We start from the raw sequence: 11,693 nt of genomic DNA, 5'->3' as shown, positions 1-11,693 counted from the left end.
AAAAAACTAAAAAAGTTTCTTTCAGAGCATTACTGCAACAGTGAAATGCCGCTTCAGAAAAAAGCAAGAACTTATGCTACAGTTTCCTAAATAACCCTCATGACGCTGAAAAACGGTTTTTCTTTACGTTACATGAGAACATTGAGCGAAACAGGTGCGTCAGAGAAGCCGCTGAGCCTTCACACTTCGTGGTGCGATACAGGGTAGTGTTTATACCATGAAGAGCGCTGTGCAAGCCAGTATAAGCACAGCTAAGGCACCAACTATAGTTAGATTTTGTGTCCGCTGGCAAAATCTTCAGCACAGATTGATTAACGAAACCAATGAACAGAAACTGCATGCATTTCTTGACACGGGCACTCGTTAGTCAACTGAAATCTCAGATCCAAATCATACATCACGCGGACGCTCTTAACATCCAGCACATAAACTTGTCGCGTAAAAGGAAAACATGATGCAATACTCGCAGGTGCGTACAAATACTTGGCACAATGAATAGGATTCATTCTAATTTATCGGCGACTCAACAAGAGTTCGGTGCAGGCTTGCAAAGACATAGAGCTGATCTAAAACCTCTGATAGTGTAACCTGGGTAAACCAACCACCAATAAACCCAGTCACATTCAAGTCACAGAATATTCTACTCAGCGAAAGTGCAGTGCATTTATACTTAATTAAGAGCTGACCTCTTGGTGGATTTCATAGGACGTAAATATCTGATGCAGGAGTGGTGAAAAAGATAACAAGTAAATACTGAAAGGAACCTGCGTTTTCATCGTAATTAATGAGGGTTTGTATTTTTCTTGCCACAGGAATGCGCTTGACCACCAAGCTGGCGAGCGCACTAGCACTCATGGTGCCTTTTCGTCCCAAGGAAATTGCAACCAACGTTTCAGAACAAAAGAAACAACAAAAGAATGAGCCAGTCACTCAACAAATGACAATACAGCGCTGCTGGCACTGAGCGCTACTAAAACAACGTCTTGACTATGCAGTTAATGGCCGAAATGAAGCACCTTACCATCAATTTGTCCAAAGTCAAGTCATCGTCGTGGTTACTTTTTTCTTGCCTGCGTTCAGCTCTATATGCTGCAATCGCGTCCAGTGTACATGGAGTCACCCTTCTTGCAGCCAAAGACCCGTGAGAACTGGTCCACCATGGCTAGTGGGCCGTTACACCTGCGGCGACCGTTGACACTGCCGCACTGCACAAAGCACCAGAAGAACAAAAGCAGCTCGAAGTCTGTCCAGGACTCGTAACCGGCTAGCAATGCGGACCGCATGCGTCCCTGGTTCGACACCATCAGGGCGGCCAAGATCACGCGAAGTGAGGTCACCCTTCGCACAAGCTCGATGTCCTCAAGTGTCAGGTGACGCATAAGCACCTGGGTGCCGAAAAAGCAGGTCGACTTGAGCGTGAAGGCCAACTGAAGCTTCCGGTCGAACGCCTCCGGACTGCCGGCGAACGCGGCCGACGAGAAGACGTCGGCTACTTCCCCGCCTATAGTCGCGTACTTGACGACCATCAGTGCTCCCGGCTCGTAGAAGGGCTTCTCAAGAGCGATAGGCAAGAGCTTGAAGTAGCCGCGGTGGGGAGAGAAAGAGAAGCGCGCGCTACCGTTGTTCACGAAGTCCGGCAAGCTCGTGTCGGCTTCGGTCAGCTGGCGACCCTCGACGGCTCGCCGCACATTGTCCAACACGTTGTCACCCATGTCGGAAAAGTCCTTGTACATATTGTTCAACTTGTCGGCGTTAAGAGATTTCACTAGCTTCAGAGATTGCACGAGTGCCTCCTTGCCGACCATCGACGAGGGGACTGCGCTGTAAAACGGCGACCCCTTCATGCTACTGCGAAACGCCGTCTGAACATGGGTCTCAACCGCAAAGACGTCTTGCAGGACGCTGCCAATCACTTCCCTCGCTTGGTGATCCGCGTAGAAAGCCACGCCCATGTAGACGTGTGCGAGGTTTGCGCAAAAGAGCGCGTGCTCTCTAGACGCTATGACGCCGTCACCCACATAGTATTTCGTGACCATCTCCGAGCTGGCCAGGAGCGAAAGGGCCTGCACGACTACCCAGCCAACGTAGTAGGCCATCTGGCTTTCGCCCTCGCTGGCTACCAGAGAGAAGAAGCGCACGAAGAACATCGTGTGCTCGACGCTTATGCTCAAAACGGAGCCATCGGAGAAGTTGAAGTTCGATCGCAGGTTGCTCTCCCACTCGGTGGCCGAGAAAGGGTTCCGGGTCTTGCTCACTATCGCGTCTAGGCTGCTGTTCTCCAGGCTGCTCCATTCCGGGCTCAGCAGCGCAGCCCTCAGGCCGGGCACCACGTTGTCCTCCAGTGCAATGAGCTCCTCGTACGTGTACGCATGCTCTTCCGCCGCCCGGCCGAACGCAGCCACCACGCTGTCGAAGTACTGCCGGTAGAAGCTCTGGTTGGTGGTATTCTCAAGCATGCGCTGCCTTGCTGAGAGCACGGACCAGAAGTAGGGAGAGGGTCGCACCGTGACGTGCCCGTTCCGCTGCACGACGAACTGCAGGACGCTCGCCCAGTTCCACGCGGCGGCCATGGACAGGAAGGTGTGCAGGATGCTCGAAGCGTTGGTTACCTGAGGCCAGTAGACGCCAAAGTCCACCAACATTGACCGAACCTCGTTCACGTGATTCTGGTTCCCCGTGTGGACGAGTGTGCAGGAGCGATAGAATGTGGCAGCTTTCTGCACTGCAGTCTGCCCCTTTTCCGTCGTTTTCACGCCGGTCGCCATCGTCGTCACTTTGGTCATGAATCTGAAGAAGAGCACTTATGTGAAAAGGTTGGGCGCAAAGTGGATCCAAGGAGAGAGCTGAGTCAGGCTGGTTGGTTCATGATGAACGGTACGACCCAACAGTGCTGACGGGCGGGACGGAAGAGACAGACGCATGCGCTGATGTCTGTCTCTTCTTCTGTCCCGTTCGTCAGCGCCGTTTCGTCGTACCGTTCGCAAAGTAGAGTTTATAAAGTTAGTTGCTTATCACGTGTCTGTCCCGCGTGTTTATTGGCTCATATCGGAAAATACACTGAGTCTGAGTCAGCCTCAAATTTAATTCGAAATGGTCAGCATCGCTATCACGAAAACAAGGATTTGGCTGTACCCCGAAAGGTAGGTAAGAGACGATAATGGAAAAAGTTCGTCTGGTTTACGACAAAATTAGTAATGGGAGATCTTTTGTGCGGAAGATTGCATGAAAATTCAGCGCATTTCAACCGCAGGTTGTCGTGAAATGTTTTTGGGGGCATTATTATCAGACTATGGACCTGGAAGCAGAGAGAGAAAAAATATGTTTGGAATCATCGCTCAGCTGTCTTCACTGCATAGATTTTAAATCCTTGTGTACAATTTATATTTATTGTGAAAGATAGTCCGATATCTTCCATGTGACTAGAAATCACACAACGAACACATAAGCGCAAGCAACAGTTAACGCACTGCCGTGAAGGTTTCAGTGTATACAAGACACAGGAGGCTAGTTATTCAGTTCTATATGGGGCGATAAACCGTCGCGGTGGTCCAGTATTTCTGCTACCCGGCTGCTGACCCAAAAGACGCCGGTTCGATCTCGATAGCGGCGGTCATATTTCAATGAAGGCGAAATGCTAGAACCCGTGTACTGTAGTACGCCAGTGCACGTTAAAGAACCCTAGGTGGTCGGAATTAATTATCGCAGTGCCCCCCCCCCCCCCCCCTACAGCATCCCTTATAGCCTGAGTCTCTTTGGGACATTAAACCCCATAAACCATCTGGGGCGATTACGAAAAATATTTTCCACTGCTAAAACACTCGTGCAGCAAACTAGATTGACGAAGACCTGACCAGTACCGAAACTAACAAGAGGATACAGGAAACGCGAACCTGCGGGGTTTAAAATATATGCCTCTGTTTCGTGTCTATTATAACACCTCTGTAGCTCTCATCGAGCCGTTCTATAACGAAATTCTCACAATATTAGTATATGCGCCGGAGGAAGTATCCTTTTACAATAGCAACAACGTCTAAATGCCTATACATTTCAAGCTGGCTGCGCATCGGAGTTTACTCTTATTCTTACTGAGTATTACTGAAGTTTCGGTGTTAAAAGCGGCTGCAAAACGTGCTCTCTTTCGACGCTGGGACTATAGCTTAAAGCTCGAGAAAGGTTCTGTTTTAAAACTGCGCCAGAACCCTACAAACGCCAAATGCAAACGTCCAGTTAGACCAATGCTCTCCCTTGACGGCTGTCCTCATGTGAGAACGCATGGACCGGAGCCGAGCGTCACTCGCACTTTGCTTTGGCGGTGAACCAGGTATAAAAGCGGCCGTTGAGTAAATTACACATTTGGCTTAGCACACGTGTAATTTTTGTTCCTGTCAACTGTCACCAAGGCACAGATACTTTAGATACGACTATGTATGCCAGGTTAGAGTAGGCATAGGGAAGGCATACTCCGCCATACGTATACCTCTGATCGAACCTCTTCACCACTCAATTAATAAGAGTCATAGTTTAAACCCCCAAATACATCTAAAGCACTCATATTAGAGGTGAACTCAAACTAAAAATAGTGTTGAACTTGCCTAGTTTCAGAGTTATATTTCGAAAAATAACAGCTCGTTCTCGTTATAAGTAACGAAACAGACCGAACATTGTTTCTTTGTTTCTACATTCCGACGCCTTGCAATGAAGACGGAGGGATGTAGAAACGAAGAAACAATGTTCGGTCTGGTTTATTACCTAGAACGAAAAGATCTGCTATTTTTCGAAATAGATCTCTCAAACTAGACCAGTTCAACATCATTTTTAGGTTGAATTCGCCTCTAGCATGAAGTGCATTAGACAGCGGCCGAGAGCTATTCCTTGAAATAAGAGCCATCTTTCTTTCTGTTTTCTTTCCTTCTTTCTTTCCTTCTTTCTTAATAGGAGGCGCCCAGAAAACTTCATGTAGTTCTTGTTTGCACAGAACTAGTCCTGACCCGTTGAGTATCCTTTCTTTACGCGCCTTCATTGCCTTCAAAGCTTAAGTGGCGGTGTCATGTGTTATACAGATTCGGAAAACCCTTTATCGTACAGTACACCATCCTAACGTTCACTCACTCTCGGTAGATGGCGTCCCTGACAGACTCGGCGCCATGTTCCGCTTCCCATCGGCCACATACTCGGCCGTAGAAGTCCTGGCACGGTGGAACCGACATGTTCAGGTTGGCGTCGATCACCGCGCGGTGGAGCTGGCAGGCTGGCGACGAACACGGTCCCTCGGACACAACCCGGCTGAGGAAGGCGAACCCAATGAGGATAAACATGAACGCCGTGACGGACGACAGCAGAGCCAGTCGGACATGTTCGTCTTCGATAGAGGACCCTTTGCCCGCGGGACTCCAGAACGGCCTCGAAGTAATCGTGTCCCCGTGCACGGGCGTCGGATTCCAGGACAGCTGGTCGCGGAGCGGTGGCGGGGGCCTCAGCTCAGGCTGCGGGGGTCGGTCCGACCCGGAAGCAACTTCTCCGGCCTGAGGCGCCTCATGCGATGCCTGAAGACAACCGTAGCTATAGTTTGAAACGGGCGTATCATCGCTGGCGTCTTATCGTCATATTCGGATGTGGCCGCAACGCTAGAGGTGACCTGGGGCAGTATTTTTTAACCATGCCGTTTCTCACTCAGTATAGAGCCATATCAGCCAAGGCAACTGCAGCCTGGGACACCACGGTTGGCGACCGTCAAGTAATACCACTCACTAGCTTAAGTGTCAAAGGTGGGGACGACCAATGTAACAAATAATCTAAAGAAGGATTGTTACAAAATTCTCACAACGTTTAGTAGGCTCGCAAATCTACCTTTCTCTCGTTTCGTCTTTCGTTTCAACTCGCGCCATTATTCGCCATGTCATGCTTTTTTTTGTTTGCCATGTATGATGTAATCAGCGATGTGAAATCGTGTATGTGCCGCCGCGGTGTCTGAGTGGTTATGGCGCTCGGCTGCTGGCCCGAAAGACGCGGGTTTGATACCGGCCGCGGCGGTCGAATTTCGATGGCGGCGAAATTCTAGAGGCCCGTGTACTGTGCGATTTCAGTGCACGTTAAAGAACCCCAGGTGGTCGAAATTTCCGGAGCCCTTCACTACGGCGTCTCTCATAGCCTGAGTCGCTTTGGGACGTTAAACACCCATAAATCAAATCAAATCAAATCGTGTATGATGTTATTGCTTTTATATTTCACGTGCTAGTCTCTATTGCTGTGTCATCGTATGTATCCGAAACCAGTTGATTGTGCGTTACCTTTTCCCTCATTCAATTCTGTTTACATTAGTCAATTATCTTTGTTTAACATATCTCGTTGTCCTTTTTGTACTCCTATGCGAATGTCTCTACCAAAAATCTGCAGTCTTCTACCCACTTCTGTAAAAATCCCTGAAAAAGGTATTGACAGTGTTATGAAATAAATAAAATAAAAAAGCGCGATAGCGGCCAGTTCCACTCGGTCTGACCCTCTCAATCGGTGAACTCTCTTGCGGGCTCTAAGCCCGCTGGAAGGCATGCGATCTCTCTCTCCAGAGCGCTTGATAGGGTCAGCAAAACAGAATGAACAGTTCTGGCAAAAACGTAGACTTTCAGCCGCGTAGCGGAAAAACACGTTTCTTGAGGCCGCTGAAGTAATGCTGCGCGACATTCACTGTAGCAGTCCAGTTCCCTACTCTCTCTCTCTCTCTATCTATGAGAGAGAGAGAGAGAGAGAGAAAACTGTAAAGGCGGGGATCAAGGATGGCTTGCCGGTGTGGTACACGAAGGTGTACTAGGAAACGGGCGCACGACGGTCTTGAAAAATGTGTGGCCACAAACGTGACGTCTCATACAGCTTTCGCGTCTTGCTTACCACTGGTGACGGTGTGGACGCTATAGTGTATGTTTGTAACTAGTGATTGCACACATGTAGTGCAAGCCAGTGAACTCGTCCACTGAACAATTGCATCCTCAGCGTTTTGCTCTGGTCCGCACTGCTTTTTAGTCATTCGGCCAACTTCTCGGACAGCTCAACGTCGCCCTGAGCAAGTACAGGGGATGACCACATCAGGACGTCCAGATATTGCAAGGACATCCTAAATTCTTCAAAAAAGCTCCAGTATAGTTAGATACGCCTGTTTAAAGTAGGTACTGTGAATTTTAGGAGGAAAAAATTCTGGACTTTTTCTGAAAAGTTTTTCTGGAAAAATGCTTTCTGGTCGAACTATAAACGTATGCTATTTTGTTTTTTGTCCTTTAACTTTACAAAATTAAAAAATATTTTGCAACGATTTCTGCTTTTCTATAGCCTTTGTTGACCCATTTCGTACCCTTTCACTTCGAAGAAGAGCCGAGAAAGTTAAGGGAGAGTCGTTTTGGCCTTCTGATAAGAATACCGCGAAGGTGTGCGTCTCACCGCTAATGCTATCTTCGATTTCGCTTTCTTCGATGCCTTCCGTCCCGATTCCGGGCTCTTCAACGCTTTCGGTTCCGATAGCGTGGTCTTTCCTGCCTTCGGCTCTGCTGCCGTCTCCTTCCCTGTCTTTGGCTTTGGTGCATCGGATGGTGATTGTGGAGAGCCCGTGACCGCATCCTAGAAAAATTATCGAAGAAAACTTCAACTTGTGGGCAAGAAATACTATTTATAATAAGGGAGTAATTACTGATTAGCATACACCCAAGCCCAGCCCTACGGAAGCAAAGTAAACCTATACAGCTTTCATAGACACTTCGCAGTTGAAGAAAATGTCGTCGTCCTTGTCCGGAGCTCCAACCCGGGACTATCGCCTGTCCGAGGCAGAGTCGCTCTAAAAATAAAGCTAACCATGATGACCATCATATGGTACGGCGAGAGCGAATTCATCAACGACGATTGCCCCGGACAGGCGATGGTCTCGGGTTCGAACCCTGAACCACGACAAATTTTTCTTCAAGTACAAAATTTCAGTAAACGTTTTCCAGCTTTCCCTTGTGGTCGTATTGCAGAGCTTGGGCGGATGCTAATGCGTAATTAGGGAGTAATTACTCCCTCAATATCAACTGAAAAAATCAAAAAAGGTACGACGCAACCTAGTATACACTGTCCTGCCTAAAAACAAACCAATAATACATGACGCGTTTCTCTCCATGTCAACGCAGACTTGCCAGTGACGTCAGCGGAACATGGTCAGGGGCAGGTGACAGGGCGAGGCCCCCCGAAGAAGGGTTAGGTCCTGGTTCGGATCCTGTCTCCACCTGTGCAAACGAAAGCAAAAGGCGTAAAACTAGACCCTTGATTTTTGACAGGTATGCAGTAGGCGAGAACGATGGCAGCGGCTGCAGGCTTACTTCACAGAAACCATTGTCGCAATTGATGTAATGCGGAGTGACGCCCTCAGTACACTGCAAAACGTACTTTTCTCTTGCTTCGCACACTGGGCTCCGATGAACCACTGGGCCACAATGCTACTTTGTAGTTCTTCTTCTTGCCCTTTGTTTTGCACATGCTAGCTCCCAGCAGCAATGTTTCATGTGACAGGAATCATTCAATTGTGCTCATAGAAGCGTACTAAGTTTTAACTACCGAAGAAGAGTCAACTGCAGGGATTCTCGTTCTTCGGAATGGTTAGTTCTTAGTGACAATGTATATACCGTGTAGGGCCCTTTGTGCTCACGCCTTATTTTTTTTTTCGGGTTATTCATCAATGGTTATCACCGTCTGCATTTCTTCTGGTTATATTTCTTCAGGTAAATCAAGTAATTATCAGTGCAAGTTGTCCTTCCAGACATCAGATTGTCTGCTTGTTCACGTTACTTTCATAAACAGTAAAGAAATGGCATCTTGCAACAAGATAGTACACTCCACGTCGAGTGTTTATTTCTTTTTGTGATAACATCTTTTTCGTGACGTACATTAATATCCTCGCACGCAACACTACCACGCCTCACTAAGGCATGCCTGCCTTTGAACATTGCAATAACACTTAACATAAAAGTGACTATTTCAAACACGCTACAACCTTCTAACAGGACGTCGTTTTCGAAGGTAGCGCTTGATACAATTATGCCAATAAAGCGTCCCGTCAGTGCCTCCCAGCTTCTCGCTTATGAGACTTACTTTTCTAATATACACACAGATCAAACTGTACCATGGATAGCAAGCATTAAAAAAGGCCTAAAATCTACAGCTCTTTAAAAACCTCGCTCCACAGAAAAAGTAAAAGACATCCGCTAGTTTCCGCGTGGTGCGTTGAGCTTGCTACACCGAAAAACTAAGTATTAAGATGCATTTCAGTGTAGAAATAGGGTTTAACTCGATTTTGAAGTACTCAGCTCGGGGCGCAAGAATAAGTTCAAATCGATATTTACCTGATAACAAAAGGCCCTATGTATACGTACCTGTCATGTGTGAAAGAGCGTTTTAAACTGCTTCAGGATTCTGTGGTTGGCCTCAACATGCAGCCGCTTCTGCCCGGACGTCCAGCAGAGCAAAAGAATCGCAATCCAGGATCGAACAGGTAACAAACTAACCGCGTGGCAACTAACCGCTACAATAAACGGTGTCCGCGGGCTTCTAGCAACAACTGCGCATGCACACCCCTCCTCTTCAGATTGTGATGCTTTCGCATCCTGCAATCTGTAGGATCTCTTCCCTGTTAGACAAATTGAGCTGTAGAGACGAGTTATTGAGTTATCACATCGCTCAAAAGAATTTTCTTTGAGCCGTGTGAAGCAAACAGACACAGCAACGGTTTCTCATGTGCGCTTTCTGTGAAAAAGCTGCGCCCGGTATCCGGAAATATCGAAGCTTCCACGATCGTCGAAGCTGTAGTAAGACAGGCAGGACCAAGCTGTTTTGTGACGAAGTACCTATGACGCAGTCGTCGGGGTTTATGTTTTTACAGCGATAGCTGTTAGGCGCCCGTTCCCGGCTTTCGCGTCGCCGTCGTAACCGGTAGATGCATTAATGACATCCACCCACGTCATTAACGCACTCACCTTCTATCACCGTCAAACTGGGTCGCATAAGCCTGCGGGTGGCGCTGTTTGGAATAGCCGCCTGCCAGAGCAGGGGTGTATCACGTGACCACTACACCAGCTATCGTTGAATCTCACGTTACATTGTCGTAACTGGCCTGTGAGTTTTTCTGTGTCCGTGTTTAACACAAGAGGACGCCTAATGTGTTAAAAACGGACACAGAAAAACTCACAGGGTGGTATCGGTAACGAGAAAACATTTTCGCTTTCAAAAACGTTGCGCCTCGTGCTGGAACCACGGAACTTCCTTTCATGAAAGCCCGATTATTGACTCGCTGGCTGGATCCTCCTTGATCGGCTTCAACGTCTAGGATATCTTCTCCTTGCAAACGTGATTGAGCAGTGCGCGCGTGAAGGCAAATTTTACGTTTCTTACGACAGATGTGTTTCGTTAATGCGCACCCTAGTCCGGCACATTACGAAATCACATGCGTTACCGGTGGCTGCGCATGTGTCCTTACCGACTGATTTGGCTGGTTCATGTTCCTTTTGCGTTAGATTAGAAGAGCTAAGTCGAGCACCCAGTGCGCTGTCTTCGACAGAACTGCTTTTCTAACAGCCCACAATATTTTCTAAATGGGCCCACACGTCACGTGTTCTTCACGATCTTGAGCGTATGCTGGCATGATCTCAAAGCCTATACCTCAGCTGTCCGAGTCAGATCCACTGTTACTTTTCCAACAAATACGCTAATGTTATACAGTTCTAATCAACGAGGAGGTTAAACAACATTCTCACGGGTAGTCTTTTCCCTTTCGCGGAGCTCCTTCGCCTTCCGTGAGATGACCTTCTCCGGCGAGTCCGTGTACCCTTGCTGCCACCTTCCTCCATGATCGCTTCTTCTTCTAATTTTTATCCTTCTTTTCTCTTTCTTCTCGTTCACTTCTCAAGGCGCAGCGCCTGACCAGGAAGTTTTACGCAAGAACCAATTTGTAAATTCAGCTGCAAAATTGTTTTGCACTGAATTGCGAGCAAAAAAATGCAAAACCAAAAGAAAAATGTAATGGCGAATACACGCGTGCTAATGCATATGATGAGTGCTATTTATGGAGACACAACCACGTTTCTATCCACCCATTTATTCTTTGCCGATAGCATTAATGCAGGCTGCTCCGGGATTCCTCCGAGTTGCTATGATAATCGGCACATCCGATTTCCGCGAAAGCCAGCTGGCGGGGACTGAAGGTTAACAGGGCAAGAGCTATGACCTCGGTAGGTGAAGAGAGGCTAATGCATTCTTCGCCGAATACAAATTAATCTCCCTCATGCGCCGGCCAAACTTCATTCGTACCGCTACACTGCCACACCTCAGTGCTCAAACTGTCCACACTCATATACAGATATAGAACACCGCCTTACACAGTGCCACTCGGCCTCCCATTCCCCCCGCCTATCAGGACCCACGTGCAACTCAACAGCAAGAACCTCGTACAAGCAGTTGGGACAGCAAGAGCCAGCGATAGCATAATACGCTGACTTTTATAAATTCGACCGTAGCAAAAGCACAGTACCTGGGTAAATTATCCGACGATCGAGTTTAAAGTTCCAGCAAAACAATGCAGAGGTCCTGTTCCCTTGCGTCTCCGTCGTTTACCCCGTGGACCGATCGCATTCCGACGCCGCTAGGCTTGACTTCGAGCGAAATTCCGCAAGTGGGCCTTTTCACAT

The 11,693-nt window shown here is 47.9% G+C and overlaps 1 protein-coding gene across 1 annotated transcript; it reads right to left on the bottom strand.

Moving 5' to 3' along the window:
• Positions 1-1,075: 1,075 nt before the first annotated feature.
• On the bottom strand, positions 1,076-10,507 carry LOC144094498 (uncharacterized). Its single transcript, XM_077628422.1, has 4 exons — positions 10,487-10,507; positions 8,154-8,243; positions 5,110-5,543; positions 1,076-2,787 (listed from the first exon to the last, which is right to left on the bottom strand). Exons 1-4 carry the CDS (start codon positions 10,505-10,507, stop codon positions 1,083-1,085), a joined length of 2,250 nt encoding a protein of 749 aa, XP_077484548.1. The 3' UTR covers positions 1,076-1,082.
• Between the last annotated feature and the right edge of the window lie 1,186 nt (positions 10,508-11,693).

This window comes from Amblyomma americanum, chromosome 6, assembly GCF_052857255.1.
Source record: "Amblyomma americanum isolate KBUSLIRL-KWMA chromosome 6, ASM5285725v1, whole genome shotgun sequence".
NCBI classification, from domain to species: domain Eukaryota; kingdom Metazoa; phylum Arthropoda; class Arachnida; order Ixodida; family Ixodidae; genus Amblyomma; species Amblyomma americanum.
The sequence above is the reverse complement of the archived record's forward strand: the minus strand, read 5'-3'. Positions and strand labels throughout refer to the sequence as shown.